Raw genomic sequence first — 25,919 nt, forward strand, 5'->3', positions numbered from 1 at the left:
GTTATGAACCTTAAAGGAATGTTCTGGGTTCAATACAAGTTAAGGTCATCGATATTATGCCACAAATGCTGTCGATTGAGCTTAACTTGTATTGAATCCTGAACATTCCTATGAGTTGAAGCCTTTTTGCTTCTTCATTGGATTGACACAATGGAGATAGGAAATCAAGGGGAGAAGAGGGGGAAATAGAATTGAAAAATGTCATAAGCAAAAGTAGTATCGCTCTATGGCGTTGGAGTGCATGTGCTGTCCAATAAACCACAGCTTAGTCTGAATTTTTAAGCCTTAAAGTGACTTCTGAAGTTCATGTAAAAACCAAAAACAATAAATCAAAAAATTAGAATACATCAGAAGACCAATAAAAAAAAAACATTTTTAGTGAATTGTTGGCCTTCTGGAAAGTATGTTCATTGACTGTATATGTACTCAATACTTGGTAGGGGCTCCTTTTGCTTTAATTACTGCCTCAATTCGGCGTGGCATGGAGGTGATCAGTTTGTGGCACTGCTGAGGTGGTATGGAAGCCCAGGTTTCTTTGACAGTGGCCTTCAGCTCATCTGCATTTTTTGGTCTCTTGTTTCTCATTTTCCTCTTGACAATGCCCCATAGATTCTCTATGGGGTTCAGGTCTGGTGAGTTTGCTGGCCAGTCAAGCACACCAACACCATGGTCATTTAACCAACTTTTGGTGCTTTTGGCAGTGTGGGCAGGTGCCAAATCCTGCTGGAAAATGAAATCAGCATTTTTAAAAAGCTGGTCAGCAGAAGGAAGCATGAAGTGCTCCAAAATGTCTTGGTAAACGGGTGCAGTGACTTTGGTTTTCAAAAAACACAATGGACCAACACCAGCAGATGACATTGCACCCCAAATCATCACAGACTGTGGAAACTTAACACTGGACTTCAAGCAACTTGGGCTATGAGCTTCTCCACCCTTCCTCCAGACTCTAGGACCTTGGTTTCCAAATGAAATACAAAACTTGCTCTCATCTGAAAAGAGGACTTTGGAACACTGGGCAACAGTCCAGTTCTTCTTCTCCTTAGCCCAGGTAAGACGCCTCTGACGTTGTCTGTGGTTCAGAAGTGGCTTAACAAGAGGAATACGACAACTGTAGCCAAATTCCTTGACATGTCTGTGTGTGGTGGCTCTTGATGCCTTGACCCCAGCCTCAGTCCATTCCTTGTGAAGTTCACCCAAATTCTTGAATCGATTTTGCTTGACAATCATAAGGCTGCGGTTCTCTTGGTTGGTTGTGCATCTTTTTCTTCCACACTTTTTCCTTCCACTCAACTTTCTGTTAACATGCTTGGATACAGCACTCTGTGAACAGCCAGCTTCTTTGGCAATGAATGTTTGTGGCTTACCCTCCTTGTGAAGAGTGTCAATGATTGTCTTCTGGACAACTGTCAGATCAGTAGTCTTCCCTATGATTGTGTAGCCTAGTGAACCAAACTGAGAGACCATTTTGAAGGCTCAGGAAACCTTTGCAGGTGTTTTGAGTTGATTAGCTGATTGGCATGTCACCATATTCTAATTTTTTGAGACAGTGAATTGGTGGGTTTTTGTTAAATGTGAGCCAAAATCATCACAATTAAAAGAACCAAAGACTTAAACTACTTCAGTCTGTGTGCATTGAATTTATTTAATACACGAGTTTCACAATTTGAGTTGAATTACTGAAATAAATGAACTTTTCCACGACATTCTAATTTATTGAGATGCACCTGTATATCTAAATAACCTGTTGTGAATGCCTTGACTTCATGTACTGGTTTGGATCACACTGTCATTCATCAAGGCAGCAAATTTGCTGTTTGTTGAAAAGGCGTTTTATATGTGCATGCAGGGTTGGGCTGTAATGGAATACATGTAACAGGGTTAGGTGTTCAGAATACAAAAATGAAGGAACTGTATTCATCCCTTGTTACGTGTTCAAGCACCTGTATTCACAATACAGTTACTTTATAACATTTTGTCAGAATTCTTTTAGAACATTTCTCTCATAATGACCATGAAATAAGGCAGATGTGAAAGAAAAAGTCTTGTCAATCAAGTAAAAAAAAAAAAAAAAAAAAAACAATCAGAAAAAGTGCTTCACACTAGTCCTCTTGCTGTCTTTATTCAGAGCAGCTGCAGCGTGTGTGCAATGTAGCCAGGGTCAGGCTTTCACAACAAATGTGGCTAATTTGAAAATACAATCACGGGTCAAAATCATAGAATCATGGGTTGCGGTTTTTGGGATACATAAAAATGGACAGAAGACACAAGATAATAAAAATACAACGTCTTATTCATGTATAATGATTCCAGATTCGAATATCTAGCAACCATTTGTTTCTATTGTCTTTATAATCAGCCTGCTCTCAGCTGTGAACCAGTATCAATACAGCCAGCAAGTTTTTTTTGTTTTTACAAATATACTGTAACATTTGAGCGCATGATACATTGTTTCTGCGATTGTAATTTCTGTACAGTATAAATACATTTATGCAGCTGCAGATGCAGCTTCTGTGCCAAGATTTGCAGTGTAAAGACGGATCGCTCTTGATGAGCATTTGGTGAGGCTCGTCCACATTGGAAACTTGCAGAATGAAGATCTGTTGAGAAATAGCAGTAATAATCAACAATAACATAAATGGGTAAAATATTGGTACTGCAAAGACTGAAAGAGGGAAACGACTTGAAGTAGATCTGAGGTGTTCCAAACGATGACGACTATAAAATTTGTGGCGTACAGACAAATGAGCGGCTAGTTCAGTGTGACACGTATTGTAACAGACAGACACAATGATATTTATATCTCACTTTTTTAAAAACATCTCATATGAATTTATTCACAAAAAAAGATGAGTAAAAAAATAAAAAGCACTCAAAGTAAAAAGAGATAGAAAATAAAAAGAAATGCAAGCAAGCCTAGTTAAAATGATTAATATACTACATTGTTGTCACATGACCTCCCTATATTGTTTAATTTCGGCAAGTGGCATCCAGTTATCATCTCAAAAATAAATATGGTTGATTTGCATTTCTTATCTAATTTTGTGTCAAAATATATTATTCTTTGAAGAATTCCATAAAGAAAAACATTAGTGTCTAACTCTACATCTGATTTAAAGAAAGTAGCATGGTGGGGGGCCTGTGTAGCTCAGCAAGTAAAGATGCTGACTACCACACCTGGAGTCACAAGTTCGAATCCAGGGCGTGCTGAGTGACTCCAGTCAGGCTTCCTAAGTAACCAATTGGCCCGGTTGCTAGGGTGGGTAGTGTCTCGTTGGATTAACCTCCTTGTGGTCACTGTAATGTGGTTCTCGCTCTCGGTGGGGCGCGTGGTGAGTTGTGTGTGGATGCCGTGGAGAATAGCGTGAGCCTCCACACGCGGTAACGCGCTCAACAAGCCACGTGATAAGATGAGCGGATTGACGGTCTCAGACGCGGAGGCAACTGAGATTCGTCCTCTGCCTCCCGGATTGAGATGAGTCACTACGCCACCACAAGGACCTAGAGCGCATTGGGAATTGGGCATGCCAAACTGGGCAGAAAAAAAAAAAGTATCATGGAGCTCTTATTTAAAAAAATAAATAAAAAATCCTGTTTTCCATCATATGTAGCCTTTGTTTAGGCAATATTAACACATGCTTCTGGCACTGCATTTGATGGTTCTATCCAAATTTGTTGACAAAATTTGATTGTTAAATAAATAGAGCTTAACTAAGTTAAGAGCTTAAATAAGTTCATAACTTCAGACTAAATGAACCCAACTACCTCTTCTGCAGACAAGGTAAGACACCCTGGCATCTACCAAATAAATTAATCATGGTCTCTCTTTTTTTTATCCTGTTATGTTTAGTGATACAGATAGACTGATCCTGGATTAACTTTTATCCTGTGCTGCTCCCTTTTCAGATTAATTGTGTTGATTGTTTACAAATGATCAATATTTAATCAGAGGGCCAATGTGGTGTCAGTGTAGATGAAGGGAAAAGCATTAATGGAAATATGTTCTGGACAAAGAGCCATTGTGAGACTTGGTCATGCTTGATAACTCTTTCTTTGTCCTATATTGTCGCTCTTCCTGGCTTTTTTCTAGATGTTTTTAGAAAAAAAATAGCTCTTGTTTTTGTCTTTCATGAGAGAGAAAGAACTGAGAATATCTTTATGGATTGGATTTGAGTGCAAAAGAATAGACACAACACTTTGCCCACAGATTGCCTTTGCTTACAATCAGTTCCTCAACAGTTTCACATTCAATTTTGTACATGTTTGGACTGTTAAGCTCTGAGTCTTGTCTTATCTTATGCCATATAAGCTTATCATTGCTGGCTGAATTTAAATATAAAAACTAATTTTAAAATAAATGTTATTGTTTACTTAACTGGACTGTTGGAGTTCCTTTTATGGTGCAGTCCATATATATCAGTGTTTCTCAACTGGTGGGTTGCAACCAAAAAGTGGGTTGCAGGTCTGTTGGATAGGGTTGTGGCAACAGGGAAAGTACCATGCCAGGGTTCTCACTTTATTTAAATCTTTTTCGTTGGGTGCCCAAACCAAATTTCAGGGTGCAGAGGCAAATTTAATTATAATGTTGCGTTCGCTTTATGGGTGCTAAATATGCTTTCCATCGGCAACATGAAATTTTCGCAGTGCCATTGAAGCCTGGTTTCTCTCAAGTGTGGTGCGAGCCATCACGAAACGACTCACACTAATGATCTGCAATTTGGCCTAGGCTACGTTAAATACAGGTTACATTTTTTACTATGTTGATTCACTCTTTATGTCCAATGTAAAATCTTGGACTGTATAGTACACCATTGAGCTGTTGTGTAACATAACTGGGGGCTCATCCAGGATCTGAATTGAGCTGCACAATAAAAAGACCCGGGCAAGAGCAAGAAATTTTGACCTTTAGGCTGGTTCCAAGGGCTCAAAACTTGGTGGTTACAAAACTGTTGGTTACCAGCCCAGAATTTTTACCACGAAGTGAAGTAACTCGTCCATATCAGTCTACACACATATTGTGATAAGAGTCTGCAGCAAAACCTACATGGGCACTTGGCTCATATCCAATACCTGTTCAGGTGCAGGTGGTGCCAAAATAACGTTTGAAAGAAATGAACTTGCTGATATTTAGACAAGCTGTGCTGTTTGAATATTAGAAAACTAGACAATCCCTTTATGATTTCTCTGGATATATAACAGATAAGAGACCCATGGTGCCACAGACAGAAGTGAGGCATCACTGTGTGGTTGGTCATATCATTAGTTTGGCATTGTCAAGTTTTACCATTTTACCCTGACTGATATCTTGCTTGTGAAATCACGTTCCATTTCATTTTATATAGAATGCTCTTCCTAAATCATAAACAACCAATTACCAACCAGGCCTTGCCAGCTGCCACCAATCACACGCAAGCAGGAGGTTGTCATGGCTCCCACCCACACAAGGGACGTCTCTTTTTTGGAAACTATAGTAAGGATGACGGTTGAATCTAGATGGACACTTAATTGCATGTATGAGTAACTTTTGATGTTTTGCACATCAGTTATTTAGAATTTTTGAAGTGAAATGCTCTCAAAACACAATGTTTTTTTTTTCTTTTTTTTTTCTTCTTTTTTTTACTTTTTCAATGTTAGCAAAAGATTCTTAGACCAAAAACAGTCATAATGTTTATACCCTATACCTTTAATACTTTTATGTAAATGACCTCTGTTATAATTGGCTAATCTCTTTGAATGTGAAATAAGTCCCTTCCAAGTTGCTAAATATTGAGTACTGGTTAACACCAGGACAATTTCTTAATGGCATGGTTTTTGTAGCTTAGTTTGCATTAATGGTCAAACTTTTTATTTAAAAAAACCAAAGAAAATTCTGTTTTAATGATATGACCTCTTGAACCAACTCTAAAAGAAAAGTTAGCTGTGCAGTACATTGGTCAGGCTTGTGTATGGCCTTTGTGTAGCTACAATCATGCTCAAATGTTATTTAGACATGAGCAGTTTCATATTATAAAGTGTATAGTGGAACGTTTAGATTACTGCCTAAGAGCTGCTCTACTGTATTGTCACTTTAAACACAGTATTAACCTGTGCTAGCTAAAAAAATGAAAATTATGCTAACATGATCATGTTGACAGCATTTAAGCATTTCTGTGTTCTTCAGATATTGCACTGTCATGACCTCTGCCCCCTGATTTTTGACCCTGAGTGATTCCATCAAGAGATGGCTGACAGAGTCCTCTGCAGGTCAACAGGCCGTTTAGATCAATTCCACCTCATTGACACTGAAAGTTTTCTGCTCTGTGTCCTACAGTCAGAGCAGAGAGATCTTAAATGTGGCGGAAATGAGATTTTCATGGTTGTCGGAGGCCTAGCGTGTATGTTCTACACATTGGACAGTAGCGAATCCAGCTTTTTATTTTTCCGTTCTTCTTACAGTTTCATGGCTCCCTTTTGATTATACGACAAAAAAGCTAAAATTGTAAATAAATCAAGGTCAAGTGTGTAATTTCTATGCTACTAGCGTCACCAAAGGAAATAACCAAAATAATGACTGTTTTCGAACAAGTTTCAAGCAAACTCTCATTTGACATTTGTTAAACAAACAGGTAGTGCCGCCTCAAAAACTCACGGCATTGGTTGAGCCAGTGTTGCTATGTTAATAATAAATAATAATAATACGTTTATTTTATATAGCATCTTTCTACAGTAACAAGCAAAATACACAACAAAAATAAATAAATAAAAAATTACAGCAGAAGAGCAGATCAATTAAGAGTCAGAATGACATAGGGCAAAGAGATATGTTTTGATTTTTTTCAATGTTTTATTGTTTTCAACAGTTCAAACCCATACAATATTACCTGAGACCAGCCCCACCCACCCCATTGAGACGACATACAATGAAAAACAAGTAAAGAGATGCAAGGAAATAAAGAAATACAGTACATCACTCTGTCAGCTTGTCAGACCAATTGAAAAATCTATTACATTGCCCAATTCAAATGGGAGATTAGAGAGGAAGGGGACCACAAACTATCATATTTTGCTTCATTCTTATTAAGAGCTGCACTTAGACGTTCAAATGGCAGAATTTTTAAAATCTCATTATGCCAGTTCTCTATTGTTGGAGGTTTATCCTTGATTAAAGAGTTTAGAATTAAATTTGCGAGCTATAAACAGTAGCTTGCTGACAAGTTTAACCTGAAGAGATGATAGTGTGCTGCCCTCTTTAATAATTCCCAAGAGAAAAAAAAACAGAGATCTTTATCAACAACACAATTTAGTATGCATTCCAGTTTTGTTTTTTTTTAAACGGCTTATCAAGGGGCAGAACCAAAACATATGAGAATATGTTCCTGAGTCTATTTTACATTTTGGGCAGGCTGCTGTCTTATGTGGATACATTTTTTGAAGAACATAAGGAGTACAGTGGATACAATGCAGTATTTTAAACCCCCCTCCTCCCAAGTCCCTCTCCCAACCTGACAGTAGTGCCATAGATTTAAAAAAACATTTTTTAATTAGAGACCAAGAGGGAATATACCAAAGAAATAACATTTCCTCTGACTAGGGATCCGTTTCAGTACATGATCTATTTGGGATCTATTAAGACTTCTGTTGATGTAAGAGTTTCTTGCATTCCTTGAATCGATCACATTTCTCTCTTGTCGAATTCGCAAAGACTGGGAACAAGAAAATGCTGTGGTTCTTCCAAAAAAGCCTTCCCTTACTCCTCGCCTCGCGTATCATAAGATATTTATCAGATGATCTCAGAAATTTGGCCAGAATTGATCGGGGCCTGTCTCTCTCAGCGGATCGCCAAGCCGGAACCCTGTGAGCTCGCTCGATTTCCAGCTTATGGCCTGTTATGTTAGGCAGATTCGGAAAGAGCCTGTCCAGGAATTTCACCATATCCTGATCCTCTTCGTCCTCAGGAATTCAGAGGATTCGGATGTTATTCCACTGGCTATAGTTCTTCATGTCCTCTAACTTCTCCCAGACACACTCCAAATCCACCTTGGTCACTAGCAGATTAGCAGATAATTCCCTCTCCGATGACTCCAGATAATCAATCCGTTTCTCAACATCCCCCACTCTTGTAACCACCTCAGAGAACTTTGTCTCCATGGCAGTGATCGATTGACGTATTACAGCAAGATCCTCCAAGTCAACAATTTCCCTCGTTTCTCCGACCAAATCGGCTCCCTGGCTCGGGGCCTCAGGGGTGTCAGCTTGAGCACGTAAGTGTCTTTTAATGTCTCCAGAGCCCGAGGATTTTGAATTCTTTGACATATTGTCCTCCTAGAACAGTTATAGAACAGAGTGTATCGAATCTCACCGGTTTGTCATCATTAGTGTTAAAACTAGCAAAGTGTGCAGAGCTCGCCGTTCACACGTTTGAACCTCGCATAGCGTCACCTTTGAGGTGGGTTTTAAAATCATGTATGTATATGTATGTTAAACAAACATATTGTTTAGAGTTCTCGAGTCCCAATTCAAACTATTTGTTCTCATTGTATTGAGTAAAAAAGAATTGTTAATGTAAACATCATATTTTTTCCAAGTCTTTTCATTGTTTGTGTACAGAATCACAATTTTTGGGACCGGAGCAAAATGGCTGGCTGTGTTGGAGGAGAGAAATCTGAAACCAGGTGAGACGCAATACCATAAAATTACAATCCCTCGCTTGTTTTCTGTTATCTCTCTCTCTCTCTCTCTCATTCTCTCTCTCCACCTCACAGTCTACCTATCAAATATTTATTTTTCGCTTTTCCTTACATAGTACACATTAATACTCAGCTCTTTCCCATCAGTCTCTGGATACCACTGACTCATTCACTAAACCGTGTGTGCATGCTTCTGAATATTTAACAATAATGAGAGAAACTAAAAGTGAATTAAAATGCAAATAACAGTGGAAAGTGGAGGAGTTTGTGCATAACGACTGCCAGGTGAGCGAATGTATTAAAGGTCTTTTTTTTAATTTTATGCAGAGATCGGTTACTATGGTTGTGCAGAGAACTCTTTAGATGAGGAGACAATTTTTGAGCATTTGTGGTTGCTCTTGCAGGATTTTGACAACATGAAATCATAATTGACCCTGTTTACTTTCCTAACAAATGGTCTTACTGTGCACAATTAGTTAGTGCATGTTATTTCTAAAGAAAATGCAGCAAATTTGTCTGCATGGCAAGGGCGGGGCAAAATAACATTAACCAATAATATCATAGCCCGCTTTTTATGATCCAGTCAAATCTTGAGCCACAAAGTTAAGTCCTGGGACTTCGCGTCTTAAGATCTGACAAGTTTAAGGTATTTAGGTTTCTAGAGTTAGGACATTTTTGTAATACAGCCCTGGCTATACTTTTATTTCCAGCTGTTAACAAGTTCTGTTTCACTCGAAAGTATGTCACATGTTAAATGCATTGCAAATGGCATTTCATGTAGTCTTTAAAGAAAAAGCTCAGTGTGTGTTTATTGAGCTATTGCATGGGTTAGGGGAATTATTTGTGCTCTGTGTTTGTGAGTGTGTTTTGCATGTGTGTGTTGGGGGTCAGGGAAGTGCTTCCTGGCCCTCTGCTGCTCGCTTTGGCTACTTGACATTTCGGAGAGACACCTGTTAGCCTGTGGGGTGTGGCACTGGCTCTGATAACCAGGGTGAGAGACCCCTCTCTACACGGGACCCCAGGCGGGTGGCTTGGCATGTTGCCTGCATACATTTCAGCACAGTATAATGCGCTTGATCATTTTGATCAGTGACCCATACCCATCTGTCTCCAGGCTGCTTTGCAAGAACTAGTATTACATATAAGAAATTCAAACTTAGTAATAATAATTGTTGTCACATCCTTTTTCTCGTCTGTTCACAGCAAACACGCACAACCTGCAGACCCTGCACACTCTCCTGTCCACTGGCTCTCCACTGAAGCCTCAGAGTTATGAGTATGTGTACCGCTGCATAAAGAGCAATGTGCTGCTGGGATCCATATCAGGTGGGCTTGTGTGCAATTTCCTGTTTTAGAGTATATTGAAAACAGGAAGATATCTGTCCATAAAGAATATTTTTCTTTCTTTCTTTCTCTTTCTTTCTTTCTTTCTTTTGCTCTTACCTTTTGCTCTTTCTTTTCTTTCACTCTTTCTTTCGCTCTCTTTCTTTTGCTCTTTTTTCGCTCTCTCTTTCCTTTTGTTCTTCTTTCACTTTTTCACTCTTTTTGCTCTTTCTTTTGCTCTCTTTCTTCCCTCTTTCTTTCTTTTGCTTTTTTTGCCCTGTCTTTTACTCTTCTTTCTTTCACTCTTTTTCTTTCGCTCTCTTTCACTCTTTTTTGCTCTTTCTTTCCTTTTGTTCTTTCCTTTGCTCAGTCTTTTGCTCTTCTTTCTTTCACTATTCCTTTTGTTCTTTCTTTTGCTCTTTTTCACATTCTTTTGCTTTCTTTACCTGATTCTTTCTTTGTTTTTTCTTTCATTTATTTACTCTGCTTTTTTTGTTCTTTCGTTTGTTCTTTTTTCTTGGTCTGTCTGGTTTGCTCATTCTTTCACTCTTTCAATCTTTTGTTCATTTGTTCTTTCATTCATTTACTCTGTCAATTCTTCTTTCTTTCACTCTTTTGTTTGTTCTTTGTATTTTTCACTCCTCATTTTTTCCGCTCTTTCTTCTCTTTTCATTCGATCTTTCTCTATTCTGATCAACCCTCCCTTGAATGTCTCTGTTGTCCGTCCTCTTCTTGATAGCGCTATATACTGTATGTATGTGTGTGTGTGTGTCGCAGTGTGATCTCATGCCTGCAGGGCCTTGCGGAAACAAATTAGCATCAGCGTTAACAGCTGTGGTGGACTGCTGATTTTGTGTGCGCGTGTGTGTTTGTGACTGGGGTCTCGTAGCATGTCTCTCTCACACACCACCTGTGCCCAGTCTCTCCCTGCGGTTTCACCAGATGAGCTTTGCTCTTATGGCAGGTCAGCGGCAGCCTGCTACAGTCATGTTATTCAGATTGGGCCTTTCAATGCTACAGTATTTGTTATTTAACTTCTGTGGAGTGCCCCTCCTGCACGGATCATTAGAGACAAGATAGTTTCAGCAATGCTATTTTTAGGGCTTTGACCATCAGCCAAACAGAGGGGATCTGGGCACAATTCTTGGACCTAAACTCTTCCTTGCAGAAATGTACCTTGGTAACCATAGTTTAGGCTGAAATGGCCTAGTTATTATAGTTATTGTCAATATGATAAAACTCTGGTCACTTATTAGACCTCATATTTAATTTTAAACTTTAAAATTATATATATATATATATATATATATATATATATATATATATATATATAAAATAGTATGGTTTTACAGTAGCACCAATAACTGTTGTAACTATGGAAAACTGACAGATATTATGGTTACCATGGTAATTTTTTGTAAGGGGTTACTCAGTTACATTCACAAAATTTGCTTAAATATTGGTTTTCTGTCTAGATATGATTCTTAAGTTGCAGACAATTAAATTCAGTTATCTTAAATGACTGACAGAGAGATTTCAAAGCATTCTGAAACAATTTTTGCATAAGTCTGAAATGAAAGCTGTTTGATATGCCATTTAGATCACATTTGATACCATGACAGCAATTTCATTGAGATCTGACATGTCTGCAGAGCACATGAGCCTCATATCTTTCAGAAAAGCCTTTGATTGATGTTTCTCGACTCCAGAGGTTTTTGAAATGTCAAGCTACCTAAAGATGTCTACTGGAAAACAGCAGCGCAGATACACGAAGCCTGTGCTGAGTCCTGTGCTCCGATAGCCTTTTTGGCCCTCAGAAAAACCGAGAAATCGTTTGCTTTGTCTAGGATCAGTGTAATGCCCCCTCCCCTCAGATAAGTGACCTCTGCCAATCCGAGGCAGATTTGACCTTGACCCTAATGTCAAGAAGAGCATATGTGATGGGGCTTGTTTCCCACTGTTCCTGTTACTGTGCCAGCCAGACTCCTGAGCTCAGAAGGGCAGCTGGCAGGAAACGTTAACACTTTCAGCCACCCAGAATCACCTGAATCCAGTAGACCCCAAAGTATCGCTTGCCATCTGTTATGCACACTCACACACACACATAGAGTACATATATATATACAAACCCCAGCCAGTCTATTTCAGTCTTGTTTCTCCCTGCTTTTCCTTTACTTTTATGATCTAACTTTGCAATAATTACTTTCTTCAATTACTGAGTCATGTTTTTATTTATACCTACCTCCGATTCTTCTCTTTCACTACCAGTTTTTCCTCATCATTTCCTCATCAATTCCTCATTATTTTCAAATAGAGCTTGCTTTTCTTTTGGGTACAGTATCAAATATCTCTCTCACTCCTCTTCATATCTGTCTCACCAACTATCTTTCTGGTAGCATCCAAATGGCTGAGAATATGAGCTGCTTGCATGTTGTTAATTCAGTCTTTGTAATGGGTGTCTCATTAAATGTATAGTTACTGCAGTTATAGTCCTTTCTTATCACTACTGCATTTGATCGAGTTAATTTTTTTTTTCATTTAATGTCACATCTTCGGAAATGATTAAACTGAATATCTCATTGGAACTTCCCTTTGCATTTTTACTGCATGAGTAAATACATTTCCATCTCACTAAGTTTGATGAAAGATCATAAAAACTACCTTTACTTGCAAAAAGGTTGTTTGAGCCACTATTTGCAGCAGAATTTTTTTAGTGTAGAGAAGTACGTTTTTAACCACTCCACAGATCTCATATTAACAGACTATAGTTTTAGCAAGTCGTTTAGGACTTCTTTGTGCATGACACGGGTAATTTTTCCCAAAAGATTTTACAGACAGATTGTTTCACTTTTAATTGACTGTATCACAATTCCAGTGGGTCAGTAGCTTACATACACTAAGTTAACTGTGCCTTTAAGCAGCTTGGAAAATTCCAGAAAATGATATCAAGCCTTTAGGCAATTAGCCATTTAGCTTCTGATAGGCTAATTGGAGTCAGTTGGAGGTGTACCTGTGGATGTATTTTAAGGCCTACCTTCAAACTCAGTGCCTCTGCTTGACATCATGGGAAAATCAAAAGAATCAGCCAAAAAAATTGTTTCACTGTACAAACGTTCATCTGTACAAACAATAGTATGCAAGTATATACACTATGGGACCACGTAGCCATCATACCGCTCAGGAAGGAGATGCATTCTGTCTCCTAGAGATGAATGTAGTTTGGTGCGAAAAGTGCAAATCAATCCCAACAGCAAAGGACCTTGTGAAGATACTGGAGGAAACAGGTAGACAAGTATCTATATCCACAGTAAAATGAGTACTATATCAACATAACCTGAAAGGCTGCTCCGCAAGGAATGAGCCACTGTGCCAAAACTGCCATAAAAAAGCCAGACTACAGTTTGCAAGTGCACATAGGGACAAAGATCTTACTTTTTGGAGAACTGTCCTCTGGTCTGATGAAACAAATAATGAACTGTTTGGCTATATTGACCATAGTTATGTTTGGAGGAAAAAGGGTGAGGCTTGCAAGCTGAAGAACACCATCCCAACCGTGAAGCATGGAGGTGGCAGCATCATGTTGTGGGGGTGCTTTGCTGCAAGAGGGACTGGTGCACTTCACAAAATAGATGGCATCATGAGGAAGGAAAATGATGTGGATATATTGAAGCAACATCTCAAGACATCAGCCAGGAAGTTAAAGCTCTGTTGCAAATGAGTCAGCAAAGTCAAGGTATTGGAGTGGCCATCACAAAGCCCTGACCTCAATCCAATAGAAAATTTGTGGGCATAACTGAAAAAGCATGTAGGAGCAAGGAGGCCTACAAACCTGACTCAGTTACACCAGTTCTGTCTGGAAAAATGGGTCAAAATCCCAGCAACTTATTGTGAGAAGCTTGTGGAAGGCTACCCAAAACGTTTGACCCAAGTTAAACAATTTAAAGGCAATGCTACTAAATACTAACAAAGTGTATGTAAACTTCTGACCCACTGGGAATGTGATGAAAGAAAGCTGAAATAAATAATTCTTTCTACTATTATTCTGACATTTCACTTTCTTAAAATAAAGTAATGATCCTAACTGACCTAAAACAGGGAATGTTTTCTACAATTATTTGTCAGGAATTGTGAAAAACTGAGTTTAAATGTATTTGGCTAAGGTGTATGTAAACTTCTGACTTCAACTGTAGCTTGTTAGTCAATTTAATTCCAGTGGAAAGACCTGCATGTATTGGACCAAATAAATCTTTGGTCACTTTTGTTCAGCTTTTGTTCAGCTTGTTCCTCTTGCTATTATTGTGTCTGATAAAAAAATCAATACGAATGTGCAGCAGTTTAGGAAATGTGATCCATATAAATGAAGGCAGGAAAACAAAGCTACCAGCAAATTATCCCAACAAGTTTACGTTTGAATTAAAGAAAACATCCCATCAATTCTCAACAAAAGTTAGCTACAATTTTAGAGTTTTTCAACTGTTCTGAAGATGCTTGTTCTTTTTCAGCATTGGGAAATATGCCAGGTCTGACTCTGTCTTTGAATTTGTCCTCGAAGCTAAGAGATTCTCTTTCCTTTTAAAATTTTTGACCATCTTTAAAACTGTATCTTAACATCTTTAATGTTTCCTCAGGTGGCACAGACATAATTTCATGCTTCATGGGACAGAACATGACAGTGCCAGTTTACAGAGGAGAAATCCAGGCACGGAATTTGGCCATGGCCGTGGAGTCCTGGAGCTGTGAAGGTGACATGTTTATCTCCGATTTTAAGGTTCAGAGGCATGGAGAATTGTTTGTTTTTATAAAACAGAAAGTTTGGGCTCAAATTGGATTTAATAACCCATGTTTGAAAACATTGTGAAATGGCTGATATTCACACATCTTATCACCTTTGAATTGATACTGTACAGTCAGCAAGGAGGCCCATCAGCTCATGGCGGGAAAAAAATCCCGGTGTCCACAGTTACCCATTTATTCTTATGAAGAAAACAGGGAGAAAATATCAGCTAGATTTGGCTGAAAAGCTGTGTAGTTTTTTGCACTTTAACCCTTAAATGCATACCATGGGTCTTTAGTAACCCAGGACCTCATTCCACCCCCTGTACCTCATCCATTTTTTGGAGTTGTGCCCACACCTCTTTAGTATTCCTCAATCTTTCTCTTATAAATAGTGTAACACAAAAAAATGCCAAAATTGTAAAATACATATTTTATATAATGGCTTAAGTTCCAAAAATGTATAGGGTCATTAGAGACCATAGGTATGTAATAGTGTCGTTTTTTTTTTTTTTTTTGCAGTTCCATAAATTAAAGTTTTATGATTATTTCATATCAATATAAGTCTACTATCACATGATATCTATTTCTGTGTTTATAGCAAGATAAATTAGTGCTATATTCATACAAATAAATACTATATCACATTGATTTTCTGTGTAACAATGGTGAATTATCAGTTTTCCATATGCTTGTACACATACATATTACACATGCTACTTTTTACTCAAGGTGGCGCTGTTGTTCCAGTGATTGACTTTATTTAAATTTGACATTGCAATTTGATGAAGAAACAACATGCAAGTAAACTATATCAAGTACAACACGTGCACAGTATGAAATTACTGTTTTCGTTTGGGTGTACTACTGATATTATGTAAGTTGTACATCTGTTTAGACTCAATATGTGCCTGAGAAAATACTTATGTGTAGCTTATGTGTATCTTATGTGTTATGTGTAGCTCAATATTTGTTTTACAACCAGTTGTGTCTCATGAAATTTCAGTGTGAAAGTAATGAATCCTGGTCTAGATTTGTCTTTATTTGTTGCATTATCTCTTTGATATATGAAAATAAAACATCAAAATATATCAAAACATATTTTTATTATTTTCTAATAAGTCTTCAAAAATAAAAATTCACACTATCTGGGTATTTTGTATATCCATTTGTGAAAGATATACATGCTGGGTCTCTAAAGACCTGAATACGTAGGAGTGTTTGGTGAAATTCCCTTGCATTTAAGGGTTGAACAAAGCCAAATTACTGGAACTTAAATTTTTTCTCCTGCCAACCAAAATAAGCCATAAGAAAACCGCTGTGGCTGCAAGCAATTTGTCGAGAAGATGTGAAGAGACGCTTGTAGAGCCCCACAGCATCCTATGAACCTAATTGGGAGCCTATCAAGAGCTAACTGCACTTTCCAATGTTGGTTTTGTTTAGCTACAAAGTTTTTATTTTTTTATTTTTTAATGGACCGTAGTCTTAATGACATTTGCCCCCACCCCCCACATTCCTTTTAAAGCCCCAAGTGTGGCAGCACAACCTGCACTGCCTGTAGTCACACCACTGCCTTACTGACTGTTATGTTCTATAAATGCACCAAGTTTCTTGATAATTGTAAACAGCCTGAAGTTAGGGGCTGTTCACACCAAATGCATTCCAGCATTCAAAAACGGCACGCAGCTCAACAGAATGGAACTGAATGCAGGGGTTTTCAGACACGTCTTTAATAGTTTAACTTTTTCAGCATCCAAAAAATAGACTGGTTAAAACCGTTTAAGGTTTTAACCATTCTGCATTGTGTCCAATACCCCATAACAGTAACATCACTGCTGTAACACAGCCTCTCGTGGCTTATAGCTTTAATAACCGTGTTGTTTGTGTTAAAGGTAAGCCTGTGTGGGGGGAGAGTGGGGAGCTTGTTTGTTTGAAGCCCATCCCATGCCAGCCCACTCATTTCTGGAATGATGAGAACGGCAGCAAATACCATAAAGCCTACTTTTCCACTTTCCCAGGTAACCCCCATCGCTCAGATTCACTCTGTTAGCTTCCTTCAAAGCTCAAGGAATAGTTAACCCAAGAATGAGAATTCTGTCTTCATTTTCTCTCTCATCTCATTCCAAACCTGTATGACTTTATTTCCTCAATGGAACACAAAGGGAAATATTTAGCAAAATGTCCCTAAGCTGCTCTGTCCCTAGGCACAGTTTGTTTTCATTGCCATACTTCAACACACTATGAAAAGCAAAGTTGTGAAGTGGTCACAGGGAAACACGTTTTCTGTCGTCCTTTTAAATTAGAAAGCAAGCATGCCATTTCAGTTTGTTCAGGAAAGAAAAATTGCAGTTTTTCTTCTGTATTGATTTAATGATTTCTGAGGTTGAGAGGAAAAAAACAACCTGCCAGGTTTTGTTAGCACAAGAAACAATCTCCTTGAAGCCTTATTGCTGTCAGTATGGAGACGTAGGAAAAGGCCAATCAGGACAGTTCAGCCTCATTAGCATTCTCAGGTTGCCAGCGGTTACACATCTCTGCTTAAGTACACAATAGCTGTTTCTGTCTATAACTATTTGTTCATGCCTCTCAATCCATGTATTTTGTGTGCATACCTGTTCATTCAGGAGTCTGGGCCCATGGTGATTACTGTAAAATAAACCCAAAAACAGGAGGAGTTGTCATGCTGGGGAGAAGGTAAGCTACCTTTTATGCCGAACTTTATTTCTCCTAAATGCAAGTTTTCATAATTTTCTCTATTTTCTGTAATATTGCTTATAATATAATATTGAGTTGTTGTAGGATGATACTCCTACATTAGTCATGCTGTTAGATGGTATGCTAAAAAGCACTGTTTGTATTTTTTTTTTTTTTTTCATCAGTGATGGAACCTTGAATCCTAATGGTGTACGATTTGGGAGCTCAGAAATATATAACATTGGTGAGACATGTCAAATTGTTTTCCAAAGTTGTCAAAACCTTATCTCCGGTGTAATTGGGTTGTTTCAGTTCGTGGGAGAGGTAATTGCATCCCTAACTAAGTTTACAATAATGAAAACACCCTCGCGATTTAGCCAATACTTTTTTTAAATTGTTAATGTCAATATGATAATATTACCATATTAAAATACATTGACTTGATTGTGAATCAAGTGATACCTTTTTTTAAGGGCAATATCATATTAATATTCTAATACATTGACTAGATTGCGATGTGGATTGACGACAGCAGCTATGCTTGAATTGTTTTATTCACTAATAGGGATTTAGGAGTCGTCAGGATTTCTTTTAAGTTGTTATGGGTTTACTTTTTGCCTTAAATTGCTCCATGAATTACTCTTAGATGAAAAATTTAAGAGTCCTACAATTAGGAGTGAAAAGAGTTGCTCCTAAATTTCTGAGTTAGGGGCTACTTTTTGCCTTAAAGGAATAGTTCACCCAAAAATGAACGGTGATCAGTGATCAGACCTTTTGTAACTCGAAAAATCACATAAAGGAAACATAAAAGTAATCCATATGACTTTAGTGGTTAAATCCATTTCTTCAGAAGCAATATAATAGGTGTGGGAGAGAAAAATATCAATATTTACAGGTGCATCTCAATAAATTAGAATGTCATGGAAAAGTTCATTTATTTCAGTAATTCAACTCAAATTGTGAAACTCATGTATTAAATAAATTCAGTGCACACAGACTGAAGTAGTTTAAGTCTTTGGTTCTTTTAATTGTGATGATTTTGGCTCACATTTAACAAAAACCCACCAATTCACTATCTCAGAAAATTAGAATACATCATAAGACCAATAAAAAAAACATTTTTAGTGAATTGTTGGCCTTCTAGAAAGTATGTTCATTTACTGTACATGTACTCAATACTTGGTAGGGGCTCCTTTTGCTTTAATTACTGCCTCAATTTGGCGTGGCATGGAGGTGATCAGTTTGTGGCACTGCTGAGGTGGTATGGAAGCCCAGGTTTCTTTGACAGTGGCCTTCAGCTCATCTGCATTTTTTGGTCTCTTGTTTCTCATTTTCCTCTTGACAATACCCCATAGATTCTCTTTGGGGTTCAGGTCTGGTGAGTTTGCTGGCCAGTCAAGCACACCAACACCATGGTCATTTAACCAACTTTTGGTGCTTTTGGCAGTGTGGGCAGGTGCCAAATCCTGCTAGAAAATGAAATCAGCATCTTTAAAAAGCTGGTCAGCAGAAGGAAGCATGAAGTGCTCCAAAATATCTTGGTAAACGGGTGCAGTGACTTTGGTTTTCAAAAAACACAATGGACCAACACCAGCAGATGACATTGCACCCCAAATCATCACAGACTGTGGAAACTTAACACTGGACTTCAAGCAACTTGGGCTATGAGCTTCTCCACCCTTCCTCCAGACTCTAGGACCTTGGTTTCCAAATGAAATACAAAACTTGCTCTCATCTGAAAAGAGGACTTTGGACCACTGGGCAACAGTCCAGTTCTTCTTCTCCTTAGCTCAGGTAAGACGCATCTGATGTTGTTTGTGGTTCAGGAGTGGCTTAACAAGAGGAATACGACAACTGTAGACAAATTCCTTGACATGTCTGTGTGTGGTGGCTCTTGATGCCTTGACCCCAGCCTCAGTCCATTTCTTGTGAAGTTCACCCAAATTCTTGAATCGATTTTGCTTGACAATCCTCATAAGGCTGTGGTTCTCTCGGTTGGTTGTGCATCTTTTTCTTCCACACTTTTTCCTTCCACTTAACTTTCTGTTAACATGCTTGGATACAGCACTCTGTGAACAGCCAGCTTCTTTGGCAATGAATGTTTGTGGCTTACCCTCCTTGTGAAGGGTGTCAATGATTGTCTTCTGGACAACTGTCAGATCAGCAGTCTTCCCCATGATTGTGTAGCTTAGTGAACCAAACTGAGAGACCATTTTGAAGGCTCAGGAAACATTTGCAGGAGTTGATTAGCTGATTGGCATGTCACCATATTCTAATTTTTTGAGATAGTGAATTGGTGGGTTTTTGTTAAATGTGAGCCAAAATCATCACAATTAAAAGAACCAAAGACTTAAACTACTTCAGTCTGTGTGCATTGAATTTATTTAATACACAAGTTTCACAATTTGAGTTTAATTACTGAAATAAATGAACTTTTCCACGACATTCTAATTTATTGAGATGCACCTGTATGTCCATTTTTACTCTAAATCTCCACTTTAACTTTTACTTTCAGATGTGAAAGTGAAACTAAATAGGCACCACATGTGACTTTCAGATGTAAAAGTGAAAGTTAAAGTGGAGATTTAGAGTAAAAAAATGACTTTCTCACCCACACCTATATAGCTTCTGAAGATACACTTGAGTTATATGGATTACTTTTATGCTTCCTTTATTTGATTTTTGGAGCTACAAAGGTCCGATCACCATTCACTTGCATTGTATGGACCTACAGAGCTAAGATATTTTTCAAAAAATCTTTGTGTTCTTATGAAGAAAGAAAGCCATACACATCTGGGATGGCATGAGGGTGAGTAAATGAAAAGATCATTTAAAATATTTTAAGACTACATTTTAAATTTTTATCCCTTTAAGACTTTTTGTGAATAAGGGCCCTGGTTTTAGCTTGTACAAAGGTAACTTTTCAAATATAAAAGATCCTTGTCATGCTCTCTGTTGTACCAGTGGAAGCCTTTGAGGAAGTATCCGACAGCCTTTGTGTGCCTCAGTACAACAGTGATGGAGAAGAGAGGGTGATTCTATTCCTGAAGATGGGACCCAATAAGACCTTCAGTCAAGAGCTAGTTGGGAAGATCCGTAGTGCTATCAGAGTAGCTCTCTCTGCACGACACATACCTGCCTTGATACTGGAAACCAAAGACATCCCGGTTAGCAGTTTTGCTTTCTTTCGTAGCAGTTTTTTTTCCACAATTGCCCTTTCTCTCTCTTTATCTGATACTACTGTTTTCTTTCTTACTTTCTCGCTGTACTTTTCTGTTTGATTGATTTTGCTCCTCTGTATGTCTGCAGTACACTATCAGTGGTAAGAAAGTGGAGGTTGCAGTTAAGCAGGTGATTGCAGGTAAGGAGGTGACTCAGCGAGGGGCTTTCTCAAACCCTGACTCCTTGGATCTCTACAAGAATCTACCTGAGCTCCAGAATTTCTGAAAACCTGCATGAGGTACAAAACATTTGAACTCCTGACCCAAGGTCCAGAATTTCTAAACCCCCTTCGTTGGGTTCAGATTCAATTGGCATCTGTTGAAACTTTGGACCATTTGCAGGAATTATAGAGCTTTCAAACATCTCATCTCCCTGAGATTTCTGAACCTGTTGTGGCACTCGTTCAAACTCTCAAATCTCTCATACTCAGTTGCTGAACTGGTGGAGTCTGTACATATTATACGTCCTGAATTACTGAAGTGTAACTCAGTTCTTCTTGGGTAGAAAACTGAGAATGCCATTTTATGAGATTTCAGAGGTATTACATCTAAAAGGGACATTTTATCTGCTTTTGTTATTACATCCGCCAAACATTCTTCCCAAGCAATGTACCAAACTCCAACAATATGTTTTTTTCCTAAATCTTTTTTCCCCTCTACCATGTCATTCCTATAATTTACCTCATACATTTTTGTTGGATCGTCACTTTAACCTTAATGAAGGCTATGTAAAATCTAGCCATTCATCTTTTGAGGCTTTAAAATGACATTAATTATGCTCATCTTCATAAGTTAAATACACTGATAAGTTACTGAATGTTGTTATCTTTGAAGAAGAGGTTATTGTTCATTAAAGCAGATTTTATGAATAATGAAAGAGGCATTTGTTCAGTAGAAATATTGACTTCTCTGATTAACCAACTGTTTGCACAATCAGCTAGCATTGTGAGACATGGTATTTGCCCAGCTGGTACAGTTTCCTGATTTACAAATAGTAGTTGTCCATCTAATGTATGTATATTTTTCTTTTTTCCCCTAAAGTTTGATATTCTGTCTAGGAACTAGACTGTTTATAAGATTTTTTTTAACTATATTTCATTAGTAAATGGTGATTTCACCTGATCAGCTGTTGGAAATATTATACTATGCAGAGCACTATTGAGATTTGATTGAAACCAATGTAGCTCACCGGTTACAAAAGGTTTACATATATTTTTACATGTATTACATAGAATACAATACACACAGCATGCACAAATGAGGAAGCTACATTTGTTTGTTGTCTGAAAATCAGCATGATTGTTTCAACGAAATTGTATCTTGATAACCTTATAAAAGGTAATTGTACTATCCAAAATTATTTGCATCAAAAGTAAAGGGAAGATTTCTGGACTGTCCAAATATCTGACTTTATCAACCAGAATGGACATTTTATTTTATTTTTTCATTTATATAATGCAATGCATTTAATGATTAATGCAATTAAACTTGTTTTCAAGCATACAACAGGACCACATATCCACACATACACAGAAACATACTGTTGCGAGGCAACTTGCAGAAAAGAGAAGATGATATGCTGCATCTAGTCACAACAAAAACCAGAAAGTTTGTGTCATTTTAATCATTTTAAAACAGTTTTGTGCAGGTAATGTTATTTCAGCAGTTGTTTACAACAGAGGAGTCCTACAGGCTAGTATTAGATGTACATTTAAAGTTTGTATGGGTCATATTTCTTTTGGGCCAAGTTTGTATCGGTTTGGGCTATCGTCTTTTTGTTTTTTGTTTTTTTAATTGTGCAAATTTTTTATTTAACGTGGGTCTGAATGGTTCATGATATGTAATGTAATTTGGGTGTGTTGCATGTTGGGGGAAAAAAATTTACCTGTGATGAAATCCACATGACATTAGTGAGGATTCCATTCTTGGTGTCCTAACAGAAACTTTTCTTTCTTTCTCTCTGTCTGTCTGTCTGTAATAATGACTACTTTTTCAAATTGAAAATCATTTAGTATAGTGGTACAGATGGTAAGTAGTTGCACAGGCTGCTTGAATTAAATCAGTTCTTATTTCCATTCAGATAGGCAGGGATGGATCTGTTTCACCTTACGCCCACCCTTGTGCCACCATATGCCTCTCTGTGCTCAGTTTTGCTGACAAGACTTGTCTGAGACTAAGGATGTTAGCAAAGCTACCAAATCAACAAAACCTCTATTGACATTGCACTACAAAAAAAAAAAATGTTTCCATATTCCCAGTAATTGAACATTCCTTGGAGATCTATTCCATTTTATTTTGTTACATTTTTGATACATGGAATTACTGGAAATAATTTTTAGCCATGAGGTTTTGTTTAGGTTAATATTGTATTACATGAAATGTATTTGACGTACTACTAGTAAATGCGAGGTGCTCGCTTCTCAATGGCTAACGTAATATTCCTGTTTTGAAATATTATTGCACATTGCTGAATTGGGTAATGATTACTTATACAGTTTGAGGATATATTTGTTATAAATATATTATGCCTATATATCAATGGACAGCTTCAGTTGAGACCGCTAGGAACATACTGTATTACATGTATAAATATGCCTATTGTACTTATAATTAAATAATGCTTGAAAACGCAGTGTAGCATGTTGTTTTTATTCTGCAAATATGATTTTGCAGTTTTGTTTCCACATCAGACAGTGCTAATAGCTTGAAGTAGTCATGTGTTCAGATTAAGGCAATGTAACTGTAAAATTCTAGTGTAATTCCTTGCAAACCACACTTATTACCATATTGAAATATTAAACCGGAATTGGAACACAATTCTACAGAATAAGTGTGTAAATTGAAGAGAACATTGTATTAATACATTTTTGATTAGTCATTTTGCTGGAAATTAAATAATTAATGTTAATATAAAGAGGCATTGAATACAATTTAAGGTTAGTCTTTTTTTTTTTTTTTCATTGGTTGTGGTTTTGGACTTATCGGTGTGTGTGGATGTAGCATCATACAAAAGCAATTTTTTGGTTACCAATGACATTGTAGAAATGGGCTATTCCAAGTCAGCCATAATAATAAATAATTTATTCAGCAAAAGTGTCCGATAAATGGGGGGTAACTGGGATAAACGACTCTGATGGGGTTTTTTTTTCTCCCTTTTTCTCCCCAATTTGGAATGCCCAATACGCTATAAGTCCTCGTGGTGGCGTAGTAACTTGCCTCAATCCGGGTGGCAGAGGACGAATCTCTGTTGCCTCCGTGTCAATCCGCGCTTCTTATCACGTGGCTTGTTGAGCGTGTTACCACGGAGACGTAGCATGTGTGAAGGCTTATGCTATTCTCAGCAGCATCCAAGCACAACTCACCACACGCCCCACCGAGATTGAGAACCACACATTTTAGCGACCACGAAGAGGTTACCCCATGTGACTCTACCCTCCCTAGCAACTGGGCCAATTTGGTTGCTTAGGAGACCTGGCTGGAGTCACTCAGAACGCCCTGGATTCAAACAACCCAGGGGTGGTAGTCAGCGTCAATACTCGCTGAGCTACCCAGGCCCCAAAGTATGTCATGTTCAAGTTCTTTGTGGTCTAAGAGAATAGGAAACTGTAGCTGACAATAATAGACTTTTTGTCCAATATATGCTATTCTCATCTTGTAAAAATTTACAATATGCAACAAATGGTTACAGATATACATAAACATGCATATGACGAAAACTGCAACAGCTTTGGGTAGCTGTATTTAAAAAAAACAAAAAAAGAATAATTAGCTACTATTCACAACTAAAAATGTCCATCATGTTGAAATGTTATAGGTCATCCAACACATAAACTCTGGTATCAAAATTATCTCCAAATTTCCAATTTTTGTAATTGTGATTTGAAGGGGGTGTTTATGTGCAACTTCCAAGTTTATTTACGATTATTCTGATTACTCTGTGAATAATAAAAAAAACTTTTGTTAGGCTGCTTTTGAGTGAAGATAATTTTTGTGTATATATATATTTTTAACAAGAATTATCGATTTCTTAATGTGCAAAACTTTTTTAATGAGGAAAACATTACTGAGCTCACCATTAAATGTAGAGGTTTAGAAGACCTGTCACATCAGTGGCCCAGAGCGGCTCTCGAAAATAAAAGGGGCAGTGAGACGCTTCAGCCTAGAGCCTGACAGATATGGGATTTTTGAGACCGATACCGATTACCGATATGGTGGCCGATATATTTAATTTTTGAACTGGAATGAAAACAGACCTTTTCTATGTGAATTTTTCACTGATTTTGCACCGATATGACTATGCAAAGGTACTCAGATGGCTGATTTCTTAAATATTTTTTTATCAAAGAATATTTGACATTATTATTATACATTGTCAACAAATTCTAGAAATGAACAGAGGATATAAAGAATAAATAAAAATACAATAAATAGCTAAATAAACATCAGTACTGTTTAGTATCAGTCAAATGCTGACCATTAAAATAAAGAATAAATAAAAATAAAATAAATAGCTAAATAAACATCAGTACTGTTTAGTATCAGTCAAATGCTGACTATATTAATACTTCTGAGTCAAGATAAACAGATAAGCAGTGGTGTTACACCATATTCTGCTATACAAGGTCAGGGTAAACTTTCAAGGGTGGAAAACCAGACTTCTAAATATTACATTTTATAAATGCAACGACTGAAATTGTTCGGTTGAAGGGGGTACCAAACTGTGAATCCTGAACAAAACAGTTTGTTGAATACATGTTTACTCATTAGCTTCCACTCAGCTGACAACAATAACCTAGTTTCCATCCAATTTTCGCGCTATTTTGTTATCGACAAAGTGAAAATGCGTACAAATTTTTTGCCGAAATTTGCCGTCTTCTGCCTGTTCCATTCAAATGTCCTTTTATCGATAAAAATGGTGTGCGTGATGACGTCATGACAAAAAAAAAAAAAAAAAAAAAACACTGTCGCATAAGTTTTGGTTTATCGCAAAAGAAATCTGCCCTTCAGCCGTTTCCATACTGAAATGAGTGTTTATCGCTAATTCGCCTCCCAGATGTCCCCAATTTTTTTCCTCCTACGTTTTGGTAAAATGGGGGGAGTATTGAGACAATTCATTTAAATTAACCAGCTAACTGTCATTTTAATTTCACAAATAAATGCAATCAGAAGATGAGGAATTGCAATCAAAAGGGAGCAGTTGCCCTTCTGATAGGACTGTAATATTGGTCCTGATGTTGCGCCTATC

At 37.6% G+C, this 25,919-nt stretch overlaps 1 protein-coding gene across 1 annotated transcript in view; it reads left to right on the forward strand.

Annotated features, from left to right (window-relative positions):
* Positions 1-23,306, forward strand: part of LOC127432347 (acetoacetyl-CoA synthetase-like) — a 48,453-nt gene extending 25,147 nt beyond the window's left edge. The window contains exons 11-18 of the mRNA XM_051683302.1: positions 8,584-8,648; positions 9,867-9,989; positions 14,615-14,728; positions 16,652-16,777; positions 17,384-17,453; positions 17,639-17,697; positions 20,418-20,620; positions 20,763-23,306. Of these exons, the coding sequence (XP_051539262.1) occupies positions 8,584-8,648; positions 9,867-9,989; positions 14,615-14,728; positions 16,652-16,777; positions 17,384-17,453; positions 17,639-17,697; positions 20,418-20,620; positions 20,763-20,900 (898 nt within the window). The 3' untranslated portion in view covers positions 20,901-23,306. The remainder of the gene's footprint in view (positions 1-8,583; positions 8,649-9,866; positions 9,990-14,614; positions 14,729-16,651; positions 16,778-17,383; positions 17,454-17,638; positions 17,698-20,417; positions 20,621-20,762) is intronic.
* Positions 23,307-25,919: the final 2,613 nt, after the last annotated feature.

The sequence above is a fragment of the Myxocyprinus asiaticus genome, chromosome 4, assembly GCF_019703515.2.
Source record: "Myxocyprinus asiaticus isolate MX2 ecotype Aquarium Trade chromosome 4, UBuf_Myxa_2, whole genome shotgun sequence".
NCBI classification, from domain to species: domain Eukaryota; kingdom Metazoa; phylum Chordata; class Actinopteri; order Cypriniformes; family Catostomidae; genus Myxocyprinus; species Myxocyprinus asiaticus.